General features: G+C 41.4%; 1 protein-coding gene across 2 annotated transcripts; it reads left to right on the forward strand.

Moving 5' to 3' along the window:
• Positions 1-78: 78 nt before the first annotated feature.
• On the forward strand, positions 79-20,297 carry ern1 (endoplasmic reticulum to nucleus signaling 1). 2 transcript variants are annotated; one of them, XM_031312287.2, is made up of 22 exons: positions 79-353; positions 6,666-6,786; positions 9,675-9,708; positions 9,882-9,954; positions 10,204-10,276; positions 11,265-11,387; positions 11,788-11,889; positions 11,979-12,240; positions 12,836-12,914; positions 13,278-13,437; positions 13,880-13,995; positions 14,116-14,310; positions 14,483-14,747; positions 14,867-14,957; positions 15,049-15,238; positions 15,645-15,744; positions 15,878-16,077; positions 16,447-16,594; positions 17,534-17,661; positions 18,127-18,250; positions 18,753-18,820; positions 18,906-20,297. In XM_031312287.2, exons 1-22 carry the CDS (start codon positions 276-278, stop codon positions 19,458-19,460), a joined length of 3,285 nt encoding a protein of 1,094 aa, XP_031168147.1. In that variant the 5' UTR covers positions 79-275; the 3' UTR covers positions 19,461-20,297. The 2 variants fall into 2 exon arrangements, with proteins under 2 accessions (XP_031168147.1, XP_031168146.1); XM_031312286.2 differs by having other exon boundaries at positions 276-353; positions 15,049-15,262.

A 20,297-nucleotide genomic window follows, 5' to 3' on the forward strand; every position in this document is an offset into this window, starting at 1 on the left:
TCTGTGGGTCTTTTCTCATTGGCTCATACGGACTGTACGTTTCCCCTCCTCCACTTGTGTGGATATCAATCCCAAAGTTCAACCCCCACGCTTTTAATTCCAGGAAGAAGCTGATTCAACGTTGTATCCACCGCTGCTGGCTGGCTCAGTTCCTTCAACGTCACAGCGTTGATTTAAAATAATTTCATAATCTCTGGTTGGGAGCCCAAACACGTTTTCTATGTAGTCAACGGCCGTCAGGACCAGCTGTCTATCCCGGTTTGAGACCAGAAAATATGGACTGGACAGTGAGCAGTCGGGCCCTGTTGTGGTGCTTTTTGGCGTTGCTTTGCTGCGCTGGTCTCCCACAAAAGGTAAGAGGGGCTAACTGGATAACTAGCTTAAGTTAGATGACATTAGCTAGGAGTTACCCGCTAAACTACACTTCCCGTTAGGTTGGTTTTTCTGCCTTTAGTGCCACAAATATTAAAGTCCAAAGTTAAATGTTATTCAGTGAACCTTTTAATTGCGTCTGTGTGCTGCGTATTGTCTTGACTTGATACAAGCTAACATAAACGTTAGCTTGCTGGCTCAAAGCAGTAGTATTTATGTATAGCTATTCTTTAGAAAGCCTGTAGTTAACTTTGCCAACATTGTATTATCATCGTAAAACATTTCCAATTCATTAGTCCAGTGTCATAAATCAAGGAAACCTTCAAAGCACGAAAATTGGATCTCCATCTTCCTTCTGGAAACTAGTAGGTGAATTTAAAAAAAGATATCTTTCTGTTAGGGAACTATATGGGGATTTGTTGTGCGTGTTTATCATTTTTTTTTAAAGCTAGGCTTTCCCAACCTTTTTTAATATTTTAATATCATCACCTCCACCCAAGTGAAGTATCAGTGAATTAAAAAAAAGGCATTTTAGTATTATTACTGTTGAAACATAGGCCTTATCAAGGCTTGGTGAAATGCTAATATTTCTACTACTTGCATGTTAACTTAACACCACCTTATCTTTTTACAAGACTGAACACAAGTCTCTTGTTTGCACATAAGCAGCAACCTTAAAACTTAGCTGTCAGTATTTTAGGGTATTGCTCCTGCACAGTTAATGATGCAAGTGTAGCAAACCAGGCAGTGCAAGGTTGATGTCTTGGTGAAAGTTTAGTCTTTGACATTTGGCTTGCCAATAGATGTCTGTAGACATAACTACTTATCATAGACACTCAAAACAGAAGACATGATTATATTAAACCGTAAAAATAGAAGCGTAATACAAGTTTAAAGGATGCTTTATGACTTAATCAAAGCCTTCCCTTTGAGTTGATTAGATCTCTACTGTCATTTGAAGTTAGCAGGACAAATGCAGTATGTGTGCATTATCTGTAGTCCCTAAAAAGGTTCCTCCCCAAAGACATTGTTGTGCATGATGATTCTTTGTGGTTGGGCTGATTAAATTATGCACAACCTGCACCAGGTCAGTGAAAAATTGCATAGATACAAAAAGAATATCTATGCATCTGTGCACATCAAAATGCAATATGATTGGGTACACAAACAATATGTTTGTAAAGTAGCAACATCTTTACAAGAAAATGCTGGAATATAAATCTGGTACTGTTAACCGATTTTTTTAATTTTTACCAAAGGAATTTGTTTAACAGAGAATGGGTTCCATAGTATTAGTGTGGCTGGCACACGTGGGAGCTAGCTAACTTGCTGAAACTGAGCCAGATCCTAGAAAGTCTCCAGGCGGAGACATTAGCCTCAAAGCTAGTAACCCACTTTAGCTAAGAAGCAGATTAAAGTAGCTTTATAATCCACTATCATGTCTCAGGTTCATTATAGCATGGTAGACAGTCTGCTTGTGTAGTAGGGGTGACAAATGATGAAGGCTATCTATAGATAGTGACATTCGTATGTGTAAGGAGCTACAGAGGAAAATGCATATCTTCCTCCTATCTCTCCTTCACAATTTAGCTATTTTAAGGTCAGCTGGAACTGTTTGTTTCAACAAATATTACTGTTTGTAAATGTAAATGCTTCTTCTCACATTATGCTAATACCTCACTTCACACATCTGCCAGCCCTTTACGACAACACTAATATTTCTTGTAAACTTGTAACTGTGTTTAGAGCACAATGTGTCCCTCAGCTGCAGTTTACCAATTGCTCTGTTACTATGCCCTATATTTTATTTCTTACATTTTTTTTGTAGACAGGATTCAGAATGAACTAAGACAGGCTAATTTATTTTGAAAACGTTGTGATCTTCCTACACTATCTTATCACAACAGTACCGTGCTTTGACGCAGTGTCACTGAGCGAGGGCCAACATGTGACATCCTCCCCACTGAAGAAACACCACGCAGAGAGCAGACTGTGTTGACAAGGAAGGTTACTAAAAAGTACTCTACACTAAATTTTAAAAGTTTGAAACATCGACTTTTGAACAGTCCCCTCCCAATGGCATCCTCACCTGTGCTACTGTCATAAAATTCAACTCTCCCATTGGTGTCTGAGACTGAAGGAAATCTAACAGTCCCAAGCCTGTGTCATCTTTATACAGCCCTGAAGCGAAACCTCTTATTGACTATTGTCACGTTGGACTGAAAGATTGTTCTTAATGCTGCCTTTCTCACATCCCCCCCATGTACACAAAGGGATTTCTTATTTGACTTTTAACAACTACTTTTTTTGGTGACTTGAAGGCATTGCTGCACTAGACCTCATTACAAGTTACTAGGTGTGAGATAAGTATTTCTTGGTTCCTGTGTTGGTTTTTTTTCACCGACACAAGCTGCAAACCGACTGCTAATTGCTGCAGACACGTTGGTGGTGGTATGAGGTTGTTCCACTTTTTAACAGAAAATTTGTGACATTTAGTTTAGGCCCAATTAATACATTGGATACCTTAGACTAGAAGATATCTTTAAGTAATAGTCTCCATGAGTTTTTTGTATTTTAAAGACACGTTGTAGTGGAGCCTTTTAGTGCCAATATAATGAATCTACTGTCATTAAAATGACCGATACCAATTACCAATTGAGTGTTTCCTTTTTAAAAACATTTTCACAGAAACCTCCTACATAAGTGATCCGGCAGAAGTCACCGCTTTACAGCATTTTATTTTAAGTCAGACTTCCCATACATTTTTCTTGCTCCTATAACACTACTACACATATCAAACATGATTAATTACGTTTGGCAACCATGTTCTTATCTTAAATATTCTGTATTGGCCTCCCTTCCCCACATGCATCTCTAAATGATCACATAACAGCCTGAAAGGTCAGACGGTAAATGAAAATCTGTGTGTCTGCTTTGAACACCCAGTAAGACAACTAAACAGTGCATCAGCTTTTCAGATGACACTACCAATTTATCTGGCTGTATGTAATTCAGCCACACACTTGTTTCTTATGGAGCCCCACCATTATTGTTATCTGTCTGTCTGTGGCTTCTTGTTTTCTGATCAGTTTTTCAGAAGACATTTACTGCCACTAATCAACTCATTTGTAACGAAAAATGATTAGTCTCTACATATTTACCTTTCTCTGCCCCATGAGTCAGTGACCCTCCCTCAGTGTCTCCTACATTTGTCGTGTCTTTCTCCTATTAAGAGGCCCTCGTCTGTCTGGCTCTTTACTTTAATACCTGAGCAGTTTTCTTTCTTCTAAGGCGAGTGATTGCATTTTTAAAGCTTTTGTCCAGGTTTCTCCAGCTATTGGTTGGTGGTGATGTAATAGTCACCATTTTGAAGAGATGAGAGCATCTGACTAATGACGTTTTTCCATTACACGGTACCTGCTCGACTCGCCTTTTTTGGTTTTCCATTACGAAAAAAAGACCCTGGAACCTGCTAACAGGTACTTTTTTTTAGTACCACCTCCGTCCAGGTTCCAAGCGAGCTGAGTCGATACCAAAAAGTGACTTGAAAACCTGCAGACTACTGATTGGTCGGAGAGAATCGTCACTAATCACTGCGTCATCATTGCTAGCGACAGACGGGGATGTCCTGCCGCCATTTTTAAATAGTTTAGCCAGCGGTGTTTTTTTTGCTGCCTCCGTCTTCTTTTGAAACAAAATTTGTCTTCTGGCTGTGGCAACAGCTACATGCCGAGAATCAAAAACAACACACATTCGACGTTCTGTGTGTGTGTCGCGTTAGGTCACGGCAGTTTCCTGCGGTGTCGCTATGATGACCAGCCAGGCTCGCCTCAGGCATGAGGCGGTACTAAATCTGCAATGGAAAATGGAGGACGGGGCACCGCGCTCGAGCCAAGTAGAGTAGAGTCGAGCCGCTACCATGTAATGGAAAAATGCCATAAGTGGTTATAATGCAGGTGTACTACTAGTACTACTAGTGCATGTGTACACTCAGTGGGAAAGCTATCCTGTGTTCAGGTTGGTCTGCCATGCAAGAGGCTGTGAAGCACAGTGACATGCCGGCCGGCTACCAGTGATATCATGAGCATTGTAGTCGGTGTTCTTTTTTTAAGCTGTGTCTGGCCTCATTGTAGAGGAGAAAGTGAAGACCTCAGAACCTCCCCCAGTTCTGTAGTATTATGTAACTCACTTGCGCAACAACTAAACATTTCTGTGAAATAGAATGAGGAAATGAGAGGAAATGCCCTAATGTTTAATTCTTCTGAAAAAAGCTTTATAACTCATCTCTTCCGTCACTCTGAGCAGCTAAACATGCTTGACCAGATGTTCCCAAAGCTAAACACTGTAGAATATTCAGTGTCCGTCCAAAACTAGGAGGCTAACAGATGTTAAGAGAGTTATTTGCTTGCGAAACCAAGAACGCTGATCGAGGTTATGCGGGGGCCCAAAAACAAGTTGGTTATGATTCTCCCAGTACAGTTAATGCTGGTGAGTTTGCAGCCCAGTGGGAACAGTCACAGGTGCACAATATTGACACAAATGCTTGTACAGGATGTGAGACTACAGCAGGGGATCAGTAGGCAAATGTGGAAGGACCCACTTTCCTTCTGTAGAGAGGGTGAAACTTTCAGTTCATCGGGTTGTTTTGGCCTTAGTTTCTCTTTGGAAAGTTAGAACAGTCTAGTATTTTCCTTAATCAGAAAAGCTGAAGAACACACAGGGAGAAAGTGATTGTCATGCACTGGACATCTTTTCATGACATTGGTTTTGTGAGGAAATGCCAGCTGTGTGACCAAGGGAAACACCCTGACTGAGTGACTGTGTGGTTGCTCTCCATACCACATGCTCAGGCCTGACTTTGGCTCTGGTGGTTTGTTTGTGTCTGCCCTAGGAGCACTTCAAACCCCACCTTCTTTATCTTCTTTAAAAGTGGCTAAATGCTCAGAAGAGTGTGTTAGTAATTATAGGTTGATTATCTGTATTACAGCTGCTTCATGTAGGGGCTATTTGCACCGCCCCAGGGGAATTGTTCAAGGGGCTTAGTCAGGGATGTTGATCAATGGTTCTATGGTTCAGCAGGAGAATGAGGTCTGTCTGCTCAGCTTTTTCGACTCCTGTGGTTAAGACAGCGGGTTAAGTGACATTCCCAGATTTTTCATTCCCAGTCTGACCCTTAAGGCAAGTACTGAAAAGTCAGTCGAAGCTCTCAAACACCCCCACTGTCCAAAAAGGATAAGATTCCCTTGGCTTGGTTATCAAAAGCGGCGTTTTTAGAATTCCATAGTGGGTAAGTGGAGCGCGCATCACCCACAATGCTGTTAATTCTGGCATAAGCCAAGTCATGAGGCTGGGTCGTTTAGCTGCTGTTCTGTTTTTTTTCTTCTTTTTCTTTTGTATATCTCTGACTGTCATTGTGTGTTTGTCCCCTGCACTGTCATTTAATGAACCAATCCAAGTGTTCCCATGTCTGTTTATGTGGGAGTAGAAGGTTCTGGAAAGAAGGCTGTCTATACGGCCTGCCAGCCCACTATTCATCTGTTCAGAGAGAAGTTGAAGCACTCTTGTTAAAAAAAAAAGCCAAACCAACCTTTTTGAAGTATGCTGTGTGGTAGCATGGGTCTAATGCTGAAGTTTAGAACATGCACACATGCTCATGCCCAGTTTGTTTACCATCCTCCACGTTGCAATCCTCGGCTCTGGCTGTTACTTTGAACCCTCCGAGAGTTCGTTCAGCAACATGCCCTTCGTTACCTAGCTAGTCATCGCTCACCTAGTTTGCTCTGCAGCTGTCATGTAAGGTATTGATTTGAAGTTCATTGATTTGTAAAGCAGACCAAGGTGGCACACTCCCTGGGGCAGCACACCACCCCACCCCCTTCCAGCAAAATGCTAACTATACCGGGGGGGATGATGAAAACAGGCAGCATGCAGTAACATTTGTCAGACAATGGACCATCTTCTGCCACTTTGCTTCATATCGGTGTGTGAATAATTTCATTAGCATGCTGTAAGTTTAACATAGCAGCGCTAATGTTTGGTCCAGGTGTGTGTGAGGATAAGTAATGTCTGAGTGATTAGTGGCTGAAGTCATTATTCACAACCACAATGCAGGATCACACCTTTTTGACCTAAGCTGTGGACTTAAGTGGGAACATGCATGCTCACACAAGCTTGCTTGCTAATGTTGAGTTTATTGTGTTATCATGATGATAAAAGTGCATTATAATTAGTAGAGAGTATAGATGGGTTTGTTTATAGTACATCACCTTGAGTTGTGCGTTGTGTTTCTGTAGGGGGTTTGCAGCGCCAGCACAGTTTCCCTTCCTGAAAGCCTGCTCTTTGTGTCCACCCTGGATGGAAACCTGCATGCTGTTAGCAAGAAATCCGGCTCTATCAAATGGACTTTGAAAGAAGGTAAGAGGAGAGGACAAGAGTCAAGTAACTTTTTCTTTGTATGAGTTTTTTTTTTTTTTTTTTTTTTTTTTTCCCCCCCAAGGCACAGTTTCTTATTCAGGTTACATTTGCAAAAACAAAGTGCTTTTGTTGCGTTGCCACAGGGAAAACAATGAGATGAGCTCCCATTGCTGTTTTTTAACCACAATGAAGTGATTGTGGCTTTAGTCATTTTCAGTGTCAGGGTATGGTACAACAAAACAATAATACTTTAATTAACTAAAGAATTAAACTAAGTGGGGGTCACATGTGAGACTTTGATTCCAAATCAAGGCTGTCTTACTTGCTTTTGTTGTCTGAATTGCTCTATTGGTTTTTTTTTTTGGTTTTTTTTGCACCAGCAGAATTTAAGCCAAAAGATTTAAATGCATTAGGCAAGGCAGCTTTATTTGTATAGCACATTTCAGCAACAGGGCAATTCAAAGTGCTTTACATGAACATAACAGATTAAAAAATTTAAAAACAGATAAAATACGAGAATAAAAGTTACAGTGCAGTATAAGAAATGAAACATTGAATAGCAATTAAAACAGTTAAATATATAAAAGCAGATAAAATAGGAACAGTTATTTAAGGAGCATTACCACTCCTAATAGAAAAGTATTAAACTTCAGTCATTAATACCTTCTATTGCTGTTTAAGGTTTGTTTACCCCAGTAATGCTTGTAAACATGGGAGTAAACAGGCATATATTTTCAATTATGACCAGTTGAGAAACAAAACAAATCTGTAACTTAAAACTCTGATTATTTTTTATTTTATTTTTTGGGGCTTTTCCGCCTTTAATGGACAGGACAGGTGAGAAAGGGGAGAGAGAGAGGGGGGGAAGACAGGAAAATGCAGGAAATCATCACAGGTCGGACCCTGGACCTCTGCGTCGAGGCATAAACCTCTAAATATATGTGCGCCTGCGTCTACCCACTGATCCAACCCGGCCACAAACTCTGATTATTTAAAAGCAAAAAAAGGTACCTGTAATTAAATTTGGTCAAAAATTACCGATAGGGCTTTTTGGTAATATTGACTTATAGGAAATGTTTTCAGGGATTAAGCCAAGGCAATGCTGTGGGATGTTCTGTTAGGCATGGAAACTGGGTAATTATTAACTAAGAGAGGGGAAAACATAGCATGTAATCAAGGTCAGAGTGGGCAAGGGTAAGCAACTTTGCTGTAGTGTCACCTGCACACACAGCGTGTACTATGATGGTAATGTAGACACTATATGACTGGGAACTTCATTAGATAAGATACACTGGAGATTTATTGAAAAGCTTTTGCTGAAAAAGTCCATCTAAGACGTACTGTTGTTTCGGGTAGTTTATCTTTCATAGAATAAGAGACATAATAAGACAATTTAAAGACGGTTCTGACTTTCCTGTTCTAAGCGTACAGTTTCTCACATTTTTTAAGGATCACAATATTTCATGAGATATCTAAACTACTGTGGTTTGAAGTTTGAACCCACCAGTCCTGGTTAGGTCCACCTAATACCCAAGTCATTAATAATCAGAGACAGAGACTGCTTCCTCCGCGTCATCTGTTTTTCTGGAAGAGCTATTGAATATAAATTTGACCAGTTCTGTACCAGGCCTCACACACACCTGTTATTGTGCTCCAGTCAGGCAACCATACACCCACATAATGAGGGGGAATCGGAAATCTTTTCCCTGGACCAAGACAGTACAACTCAGCCCACATGCATGTCCTCTCCCTGTTTGCTTGTCACTCCCTCTCGACTTTGCAAACATGTATTTATGTATGCGCTTACCGTGGTTAGCGTATTTTCATGAAACCATTGTTTTCTCACCACCTTCTGCAATTACACATAACGAATGCTGATGCTTCTTGAGCACAAGAGTCAATGACCACCTTCAGGTAATCCTATGCCTCCCCTTGCTATTGTTGACCCTTTCAGGCACCTCCACAGAGATCAGCACCATCTGGTCCACGCCCTGTATGTTCACACTGTAGGGAGGGGTGTGTTTGTCTAGTAGCATTAGAGGTTGGGGCCTTGCTTTGTCTCTTGGCTTAAAGAGCTATTGTAGTATTTTAACCTTCTCACTATAGCTGAACTTAGTTTCAAGTAGATGTATATTATAACAATCTATAATATAATATTTTGAATGTATTTTCCCCTCCTTCCAGGTAGCTTTTGGTTGCTACTTTCTAGCCATGCCACATGGTGTGGAAATCAACTTGCAGTTATTTAAACATGCACTTCCTTAGCCTACACCACAGCATGAATGGAAACTAATAGCTGCCTGGAAGGAAGGACACATTGGATAATGGAAAATTGTAGGCATTAATGTAAAATGTATAAAACTTGTAGTAAATGGACTTGAAACATGCAAAAACATGATATGGTCCTTATAAGCACGTGTCTCTGGGAGGCATTTCAGGAATAAAATTCACAACATGGCTAGATACATTTTGCCATGCCATTTCTACACATTTATTTACAATATTTTAGAGTGAAACATTATACATTACATTAACTATATCAGGATAAGAGGACTAACTCCCTGCTTTTATCTGTTTTGTCTGTTAGATGGATTTTTGATATCATAGATGCTCAACAGGTTAATATGTTCCAGTACTTTTTAGATGATATGACCTCATTAAAGCTCATTAAATAATCAATTTTCTGGTGTTGACTTCCTCACGGACTGTTTGCCCTTCATATTTTCTCCAGAGAAATTAGTTTTTATTTGGACTTTATTCTGTGCAGTTGAATGTCAACGGTGTTCATGTTATTCTCTTACTCTTAACAGTTTCTGGCCACGGTTCACATTGTTGGTTGATATTCTTGTCAGTCCTGACTTGCGTCTTGTCTTCTTTTCTCCTCACAGATCCAGTTCTTCAGGTCCCCACACATGTGGCAGAGTACGTATCTTTGGAGTTATTTTTGCGCATGGGTGTATGTGTAAATATCCTTGTGTACTGCACACAAGATGGTGAATGCAAATTGTAATAGTAACCTGTTGAGCTTGTCCTAATCTGTCACTCCCTTTTACTGGTCTCAAGATGTCATGCATCTTCTTAAATCTTTACTCTAGGCCAGCCTTTCTGCCTGACCCCAACGATGGCAGTCTGTACTCTCTGGGAGGAAAAAACAATGAAGGCCTCACAGTAAGAGGAAATATTTTTTTATCACAAACTATAATCCCCCATCGTTTGAGAGAAACGCACGGTTTAGTTCCCTATTCTAGATTAAAATGTATCCTCTCACCACATGTGTCATTTAGTCATTCTAAAAGTAATGCACCCTCATCCTGAAGTTACAAATGTGGTGGGGCATGCATGATGTTCCACATGTATCATAGGACATACAGCATGTTATGGTTATGTAATGCTCATTCATTCATTTTTCTCAAACAGAAATTACCGTTCACTATCCCTGAGTTGGTCCAAGCTTCTCCCTGTCGCAGCTCTGATGGCGTCCTTTACATGGGTAAGGCTAATTCTCAGATAGAAATTATTATATTCTGCCTTTTGATTCAACACATTCATAAACACACATTCAACACATACTCTGTAGTTTCCTTATCCATGACCTCGTGCAGTCCATGTCCTAGTGTGTCTTCTCACCTAAATGAGCTGGTGTTATCTGGATATCTTCCAACCTGCGGTCGTAGCCTGTGCTCTTTTTGAATTTGAAACCGTTTACAGAGGAAAGGTAATCTACCATAGTGACTGTGTCATTGTTTAAAGGGAAGCGGGTGACATTTGCTTCCCCGGAGACATTATCAGTGAAGCTTTTGTTTTCATTCAACTGAAGCTGCTGCTGGAACAGAGCATATTGGAGTTGCAAAGGTCTGAATGTGCTACAGCCTAAATGCTCACCCTTTAAATCTGTTTACTGTATGTATAAAATGTTTGCTAAATAGAGTTTGTAGGAATTATCAGGACAAACCATCCTCCTTCATCATCTGGACTCTCTAAAGCAGCCGTTTCCTGATTTATGTTTTTTTGCATTCATCTTTAATAATCTTATGATTAGGGCATTACTGCTACTCCCTGCATTGACAAAGAAAGTGAGATGCCGGTACTTAGAGGCCATGATGGGTTGGTCATTTAATGATAGAATGGTAACACCCATCACTGTGATAGATGGCTGCATGTTATTTTGCTTGACTGCCACTTGTGCAGCTTTTACAACCTCGATTTGGAGAAGGAGAAACGCCACAAACCTTTTTTAACAGAAAAATAGGGAGAAACCTCAGGAAGTGCAGCCCTCTTCCAAGTTGGACAGACATGCAATAGGTGTGACATTTACAGAGTAGACAAAGGTACAGAACATGCTATTAAGTAAATATAAAATGTTATAAGTAGTTTTATTATTAGATAAGGTTATGAAACTAAAATATATGTTGTGCTTTTGCCAAGAGCAATATAAATGCTGTAATCATGGCAGAGGTATTGATTTTGTCTGTGTACAGGTAAGAAGCAGGACTTGTGGTATGTGGTGGACCTGTTGACAGGTGAGAAGCAGCAGACCCTGACTTCCTCCTTTGCTGAGATGCTGTGTCCATCTTCATCTCTTCTCTATCTGGGACGCACAGGTAATAACAAAACCCATCCAGCAACACAAGTTCAGCTATTTCTTTTCCCCTAACCTTGCCATCCTCATTTTAGTCACATTATCATTGCAGACCACCCCATTCAATCGTTGATTTGATTTAATCTGGCTAATTAACAGGCCCCAAACTGTTGGCAAACCCTTATTTACCTCCTGCTCATCTCTGCTGCTATCTCTGCCCTCGCCTTATCTAGCCCCCAATCTACCCCTGGGATGGTAATTGTAGATAAGACCTATAGCATGAGAAGCCTGCAAATTGAATACCTACTAAAAACCCACTCTTAACATGGTGTCAAGTCAAAGCTCACCTTTTCACTCAATGGTATATATGCTGGACTTTGTTTCACTGTGTCTCTCCACGCCCTTGTTCATCTCTCTTTTAGAGTACACCATCACTATGTATGACACCAAGAGCAGAGAGTTGCGCTGGAATGCCACCTATTCTGATTATGCCTCCACCCTTCCTGACGATGACACCAAATACAGTAAGGCTCTTGGACACATTCGCTCTTTTGTTTAGTTTAGTTTCTGACAGACCGTGCTAATCACTTGTCTGCTCTTTGGTTCCCCACAGAGATGGCTCATTTTGTGTCTAATGGTGACGGCCTCGTGGTGACGGTGGACAGCGAATCAGGAGACGTTCAGTGGGTGCAGAACTATAACTCTCCGGTGGTGGCCATGTATATCTGGCAGCGTGAGGGCCTCCGCAAAGTTCCCCACACTAATGTGGCCGTGGAAACCCTGCGATACCTCACTTTCATGTCTGGAGAAGTCGGCCGCATCACACAGTGGAAATACCCATTTCCCAAAGAGAATAAGCCCAAGAACAAATTCCTGTAAGCAGACGTAGTGTAACGATCCCTACTTTTTTGTCAGCTTTTGTTTTTATGATTGTAACTACTTTGACATTTCTCTTTTTTTTTAAGGACGTCTTACTCTAAAATACCAATTAGGTAAAGAAATATTGGCCAAACACTGTTGAAACCTTCAGTGTCTATGTATGTATTAGTCATAGGGGCATAACTTACTGAACGGGTGAAATCAAGATTACTTTTTTAAAATGTGAGATTGCGTAATGTTGGGATGGAGTCGATACATGTCATATCTAACAAATGGGTGCTGCTGGGTCTGGTTTCAGCTCTGGTTTCACACTTAAGTACTGCTTTTATTTTAAAATCATTGTGTTCACTCTTTACACCTGCCTTGCTGAAAAGGACAAACGGGACTTTCAGTGGTTGAACCACTGTGAAAGTATCGCCTGTTAAGGGTGATGATGGAGAACTGTAAAAGTTTCTCTCCATTTCTAATCCTTCATACACTCCAGATGTGTTCACCCAGATCGTATTGTCACACCTCTATTTAGCATGAAATATGTACTGTATTTTCAAAAGTAAGCAGGCATTTGTTTGACTGCTTTTTTTCCTTTTTCAGGGCCACATTGTATGTGGGCAAATACTCCACCAGTCTATATGCCTCTCCCTCCCTGGTGCACGATGGAGTAACTGTGGTGGTGAGTGACAGTTGCATGTATATCTTCATTTAGGCAAAACACAATTCCTTATCAGTAAGACATGAACATAAGATATGTGCAAGTTTTGTATTGAGTCAAAGTTTATCTACTCGTTTTGTTTTCATAATCAGTCTTCATTTTTGGTTAGTGGTTTCCAGGTATGCCAGTGAGTTTGTGTGAATACATCCTGTTCTAGTTGTGTCTTAGCTTGCGCTACTTACTTCTGTCACCTTGCCTCACTGGCCTGGCTCAGATGAATAGTAGTTTCCTGTCACAAGAAATGCTATTGTGTTTTTTCTGATGTAATCCTGTGGGGCATCTGATAGTAAATTAATCTAAATGTTTGTTTGTGTGTATACACAGCCTCGTGGCAGCACATTCCCCATGCTGGAGGGTCCGCAAAGCCAGGAGACTGAAGAGGACAAGGAGTGCGTCATCACACCCAGCACCAGTGTCAAGTTCAACGCTGCGCTACGGGAGCGAAACCGTATCAACTTTATGAGGAACTACCTGCTCCTTATAGGTACTACATTAGTACATAAATCTCAAAGTAATATCTAAACTACCTACTCTGGATAATGTATCCTTTCCTGGCACAGTGAGGGAGAGGCAGGGCCACCTCCTTAAAAAATAAATAAATAACTAAATAAAAATTTTAAAAAAAGTGAGTTTTACTAGCAATTCATGTGCTAGAGTTTGTGCTGTTCACCACATTTTGAAGTCCAGGGCCTTTAACAGTTCACTGCACGTTGAGTGACTGTGTTGCACTGAGACTGCCCTCTGCTGGATGATAAAATGAACCATGTGAACATAACTTTTAACAACAGTTATAAAGCATTTAATTCAGAAAACTATAACTACATTTAAGTATCATTACGAAAATCAGTGTTTGGTGATGATTCATGATTCTGCTGCTCCAAATTATGATTATGATGATGATTAAAAAGTTCACTCCTGCATTTCAGGTCATCATGAGACGCCCCTTGAAGCGCACACCAAGATCCTGGAGAAGTTCCCTGACAGCTTTCCTCGCAATCAAGGCAATGTCATTCCACCTACTACTGACAAGAAAGTTGAGGAGGTATGTGTGTGTGTCTGTCAGTGTCTGTATTTTGTTCAGAAGATTTTTTTAGATCTCAAAACATCTGTGCAGATTTTCTCACGGTCTTCCTACCTGTCCTCGCCTCCCACCATGTTGTAGAAGGTGAATGATAGTGGTATGGATGATGGCCCCCCTTCTCCGCTGCCTGAAACATCTATCCAAGAACCTGGGACCAGCAGTCGCACTGTGCGTCCAGAGGCACCTGTGGACTCTATGCTCAAAGACATGGCCACCATCATCTTCTCCACTTTCCTCCTGGCTGGCTGGGTGGCCTTCGTGATTACCTACCCCAAAGTAAGTCAGACATCACCACCTAGTGGACTGCTGGGTGCCTGCAACTACCTAGTTATATATTTAATTTGTAGAAACGAGGCTATGAGTCTCAAATCCGCAAGTGGAATTAAGTGCTGAATACACTTTTTAGTTTTTCTTAGTGCCTCATACATAGTCTCGTCTTTCACCACAGAGTGTTCACAAGCAGCAGCAGCTACAGCACCAGGAGTTCCAGAGACAGATGGAGGAGAAGTTGGAGCTGCTTCAGAGACAGCAGCCGTTCCCCCCTGCAGACGTGGGCTTGGGGTTGGCCCCAGACAGCGACTATCTGGAGGTGGCCCGCACTCGCTCCGAATGCTCAGACCACAGCAGCCCAAATGTCACCCCCCGCGCCTCCAACCACTCCAACCTGTCTGTGTCTGAGCTGGGAAGCTCTGCCAATGAGCACGAAGATGCAGGTAAAGATTGAGAAATTAAAATTACATGCACACTCTTTGTTTGTTTGTGCTTGTTCAACAATTGAGTAAGAATTTAAACCCAGTGTTCACTGTCCGAATTTATGTATTTGTCTTATCAGAAGAGGACTCCAATATTGTCAGAGTGGGCAACATAACTTTCCGTCCCAAAGAGGTCTTGGGTCATGGTGCTGAGGGCACCATTGTGTACAAGTAAGTCTGAACAATTATTTATGATAACCTTTGTTCAATTTAGAAAAATATTGAATATTGCAACATTGTATTTCCATTGTTTCTCCACAAGGGGGCAGTTTGACAACCGTGCAGTGGCAGTGAAGAGAATTCTCCCAGAGTGCTTCAGCTTTGCAGACCGGGAAGTCCAGCTGCTGAGGGAGTCAGACGAGCACCCAAATGTCATCCGCTACTTCTGCACTGAAAGAGACCGTCAGTTCCAGTACATTGCCATTGAGCTGTGTGCTGCCTCACTTCAGGAGGTAATAAATTCCTCAATAGATCACGTAAGCACCTTTTGGAGTCTGGGAGAAGTTCAGTTAATTGTGTGTTGTTCTTAAGCAAAACGCAAGTGTTTTGCTAATAGCAGTCATGTTTTAACTGATGGTTACTTAATGATGCATTACCTTTTTGTGCCATTAGCATGTAGTTGTACTGCGAGTGTAAGTGTATGATTTCGACTAAATGAAGTTCAGCAATAAGTGAAGGAAATTGCCAGGATTCTTAGTCTTTTTGTCATTATTCATAGAGCACTAAAACTACAAGACCTCCCATGCTAAAATGTATTTGGTGCTTTACACATCTTTAAACTAGACTACTACAGTATGTAAATGAGACACCGTGTTATCATTATTGGACTACACTGACTGCGGTCTTTCATCTCTCTAGTATGTTGAGAGTAAGGATTTCGACCGTCATGGACTCGAGCCAGTTATGCTTCTTCAGCAGACCATGTCAGGACTGGCCCATCTGCACTCTCTCAACATAGGTATCCATCACTGAATACAAAATCACTTTCTCATTCTCATTATTATTGGCTGTTTTACAAAACAACATCAACACCACGTATGTAACTGACATCTTGTTTATCTCCTCTAACCTTTTTTATACTTTTCTTACAGTGCACAGAGACCTGAAACCTCACAACATCCTAGTGTCCATGCCCAATGCCCACGGTCGGGTCCGGGCCATGATTTCGGACTTTGGCTTGTGTAAGAAGCTGGCAGTGGGCCGCCACAGTTTCAGTAGAAGGTCTGGTGTGCCTGGCACCGAGGGCTGGATCGCCCCTGAGGTTCTCAGCGAGGACTGCAAAGACAACCCGGTGAGTTGGTGGTAGAGTAACTGCTCTCTCATGGTGGGTAGAAGTATTGTTGGTTGTCAGAATTCACAAAAGAAACACAAAATGATACACTTGTTTGAAAAGGTGTGCAATCACCTCATGACAAAACAATAGGAACATTCAAGAAACATCACCCAAATGTTCTCCACTTTTGACAGAACCAAACACTGAAAACTGCCCAAAAGGGTGAATGTGGGATCCAAAGGACCATTAGTTGACCTAATTAACTGAATACACCAACACTAGTATACATAACTTGATACTGTGTAGAAGTAGTTTTGGTGGGAAATGTGTTTCCTTACATGCCACACTGTGACCTCCTCCATTCTTTCCTTGTCTTGTCCCTTGTAGACCTGCGCTGTAGATATCTTCTCTGCTGGTTGTGTGTTCTACTACGTGGTGTCTCGGGGAAGCCACCCCTATGGCAAGTCTCTGCAGAGGCAAGCAAACATCCTACTGGGCACATACAGCCTTGACTATCTGCAAACTGACAAACATGGTGAGGACTAAAAGCTTTGCTTTTGTTTTCTCTAGAGATGCCATAATCCCGTTTTTTTTGCTACCGATAGCCGAACATTGATGAGCCATTTCGGCCGATTAACAGCTCATACCGCTCTTTTTACTTTTCTTTTTATAGCAGCGGCTATAGCTGTATTACAGTATAGGTCAGTTTGACTGCTTTGTAGTGTATTGATCTCCACCAGTTGGCAGTGTAATCTAGGCTATAAAGAATATAAAGTTGACGTCAGGCTGTATTGAATTTTGGTACGCGGGCTCAGTCTTGTGAGGACGTGCTCTGTTGAACTGTGCCTGCTACGGTAGTTACCTTGATGCAGTTGCACATCTGGGTAATGCAGTAGAAGGAGCGTTAACATGTTGGCTGTTTTTCCATTCTTTACAACGGTGAAGCAACACGGACACACCATCCTTGTTTAATGCACAACTCTGTCTCCGTTTCTGTAATCTGACCTGCAACCCGCAGGCAGGTCTTTCATCTCGTTTCATTTTCACTCGCCATAGTGTGACTGACTCGCATGGCAATCCGCTTGTTGCACGTGCATCAATCTACATACGAAAAGGCTAAACTGGCAACTAGAGGCATATTTGCTGCTCTCTTGATCATGTATTTTTAGTGAATATCGGCTGATAACGATTGGTGGCCGATCAATAGGGGCATTCTTAGTTTTCTCAGATCTCTTCAGGTGAGGTGAGAGGTGTACAATAATAGTAATGTAGTTGGGGGTTAATGTAGATTACTAAGGACAGGTAGGGTTGTGTGCCTGATTGGTTGTTTTTGGTACAGCTGTGGAGATTATTTGATGGCAAACATGATTTCTAAAAAAGATTAATTACAAATTATTTTTAAAGTAATGTATGCCATGTGACCATACCTTTTTGAGCACATTGTCAAAACCAGCATGTTTGTGTCATTTATCAGAGGCCATTGTAGCCAGAGCTCTAATAGAGCAGATGTTGAGCATGGAACCCCATAAGAGGCCTTCAGCTGAGAGCATTCTCAAACACCCTTTCTTCTGGAGTCTGGAGAAGGAGCTGCAGTTCTTTCAGGTCAGCTTTTTACTTACCTATTTCTCTGCTTATTTGTATAGCTCACATATATTCGGCTGTGTACTGTGCTATTACCGACTAGTCTGTGCACACACACTCAGGCATCTTTGAAATGGTATAAATCTTCATGTACAGTATGTTGTGCTTGGATTTATCAGTAATAAACTTTGTCATAAATGCAGGCTATTTTAATGTGATTTGGGCAGTAATGGCAGGTTGTCTGTATTGGACTGTATAAGAAAGGATTCATCATGTCTACTCTGCATTCTTGTAGGATGTATTAAACAATCCTCTTCAGTTTACTAAATCCTTAGGGCCACATATGAATCTGCAAAAATGTATTCATGTGCTATATAATAGCTTTGTTGCTCTTTTTTTTTTTTTTTGCATGTATAAATGTTCTGAATGAGAATAAGACTACCTGGCATATTAGTTAAAATCCACTACTTTTGTGGTTGCTTGCAGGATGTGAGCGACAGAATAGAAAAGGAACCGCTGGACGGACCAATCGTGAGACAGCTAGAGAGAGGCGGGAGGGCTGTTGTCAAGGGGGACTGGAGAGAGCATATCACAGTGCCACTGCAGACGGGTACGAGACTGGCTACGTTTATACAACATGTCAAATACAAACTTCTGGCACCCCCTGTTGTAAAGTAGTTTTCTTGTTTCTTGTGTTGCTTCAAACTTAGTGTTATAGAACTTAGTGTTATAGTATACAGTAGCACTTCACAGTTGAACTGAATGCTGTATCCTGTCACTACAAAATATTACTGTGGGTGGTGAAGTACGCCTGCTGCTTCCTGTCAGCATTGCCACCTTTGCAATTTTTTTTTTGGCCAGTAAAGCAAATGGTGCTGATGTACTAATGAACTGACAAAGCGAGATTATGTAGGTATACTACATTTTACTACATATTATAACAGCATAGTGTAAAAGTATGTTTTTTGTGTGTTTTTTTTTTTTTTTACATTTACAAAACTTCTACCTTTTATAAACACTAACTAGCTAATTGTTTTATACTTGAAGTAAGTCAAACACCGGGGGCTAGGTGATTTAAACTCTGTGTGTGTCATTCTCTCTTTATTTGGCAGATCTCAGAAAATTTCGCTCCTATAAGGGTGGGTCAGCCAGAGACCTGCTGCGTGCAATGAGAAATAAGGTAGGAATGTATTTACATGTTTTTTGTATTTATAAGAAACCCATCTCTACTGTTGAAGGCTTAACGCTTAACCTTCCTTCAACAGAAACATCATTACCGAGAGTTGCCTGCTGAGGTTCAGGAGACTCTGGGCTCCATCCCTGATGACTTTGTGTCCTACTTTACCTCCCGCTTTCCCCACCTGCTAATGCACACATACCTGGCCATGCGGACCTGTGCATCTGAGAGACTATTCCTGCCTTACTACTCTACTGCAGAGCAGCTTGCAAAAACACAGGCCCAGTACACAGTACACCTCGGGCCACAAAGACAAAATGAGCCATGCGCTCAAAACCTGCCAACACACACATCATCATCTGAGGAACCTACACACTCACAGCCGGTGCAGGTCTCTCACATAACACCTGTTGAATCAGTGCCCTCTACATCACCAGATGAGCCTGTATCTCCACATTTGCCAGTTCAGACAGTGCCGCCAACAGCGCCAGCACTGTCCACACAGACTGACTTGCACAGTCAAACAGTGAACCCCACATTTGCTTCCGAATCACCTACAGATCCTCTCAGGAAAAAAGAATCCAGTCAGTGTGGGAAGCACACACCGCCAGGTCCTTCTACACTGGATAGTGAACCAGTGTGAACTGAACCAGAGTCAGGTGGACCCAGCACAAACGGGAGCATTGCCTTAAAGAGTGGCACCAAGTGGGACTCCGTTGCTGCACCGTGAGCTGGTGAGGACCAGGCCTGCAGTGCCTGGGATCCACTGCTCGCTGCAGCTGCACCCTAAACTAAGTGCCTTCTGCTCACCTGGGTTCAAATGTTCCCCAACAGAGCCGTCCACAAGTCTGTCTCTGCCTTGAGGAAGTCAGATAACCAACATGGTGTTGTTGGACATTATCTTGTAGCTGGACTGAGCAAAGAGAATTTTTTTTTTTATTATTTTATAATGGCATGTCCAAAAAAAGTGTTTGTCCCAAAAATATCTGGCCTCTATTGTGGGGGGAAACGTGTCTGGATGTTGTTGTTGGGTAGTTTTATAGTGCAATGTTGTATTTCTGAGTGAGCCTGTTCACTGCACAAATACTGTATGTATACTTTTTTTGTATAGACCGATTCAGAATTTGGATCATTGATGATGAATCATTTAATGTGGCCCATGTGCCTTTTTTTAACTATCACTGTGCTGTATGGGTACAAATCTTTCAAATTGACTATGCTAAATGTGCTTGATTCCCGTTAATGCTGCTAGACTGCTTCTCTTGTCAATCAAGTTTTGCTGACTCTGTAAGAGTGGACTGTTCCAAAGGGTGTTCAGGGTGGCATCTGAATACAGTCGGTAATTTTATTCTCAAGTGATTATGTAGTCAAATATGAATTTAGAGGTCAGACTGCAGAACTTGCGTATCATAACTTTTCAAGGGTGTCAAAGTGAAATTAATGACTTGCACATTAAATTCTATTTTTTTTTATCCTAAGA

The sequence above is a fragment of the Sander lucioperca genome, chromosome 21 (genome assembly GCF_008315115.2).
Source record: "Sander lucioperca isolate FBNREF2018 chromosome 21, SLUC_FBN_1.2, whole genome shotgun sequence".
Classification (NCBI taxonomy): Eukaryota; Metazoa; Chordata; class Actinopteri; order Perciformes; family Percidae; genus Sander; species Sander lucioperca.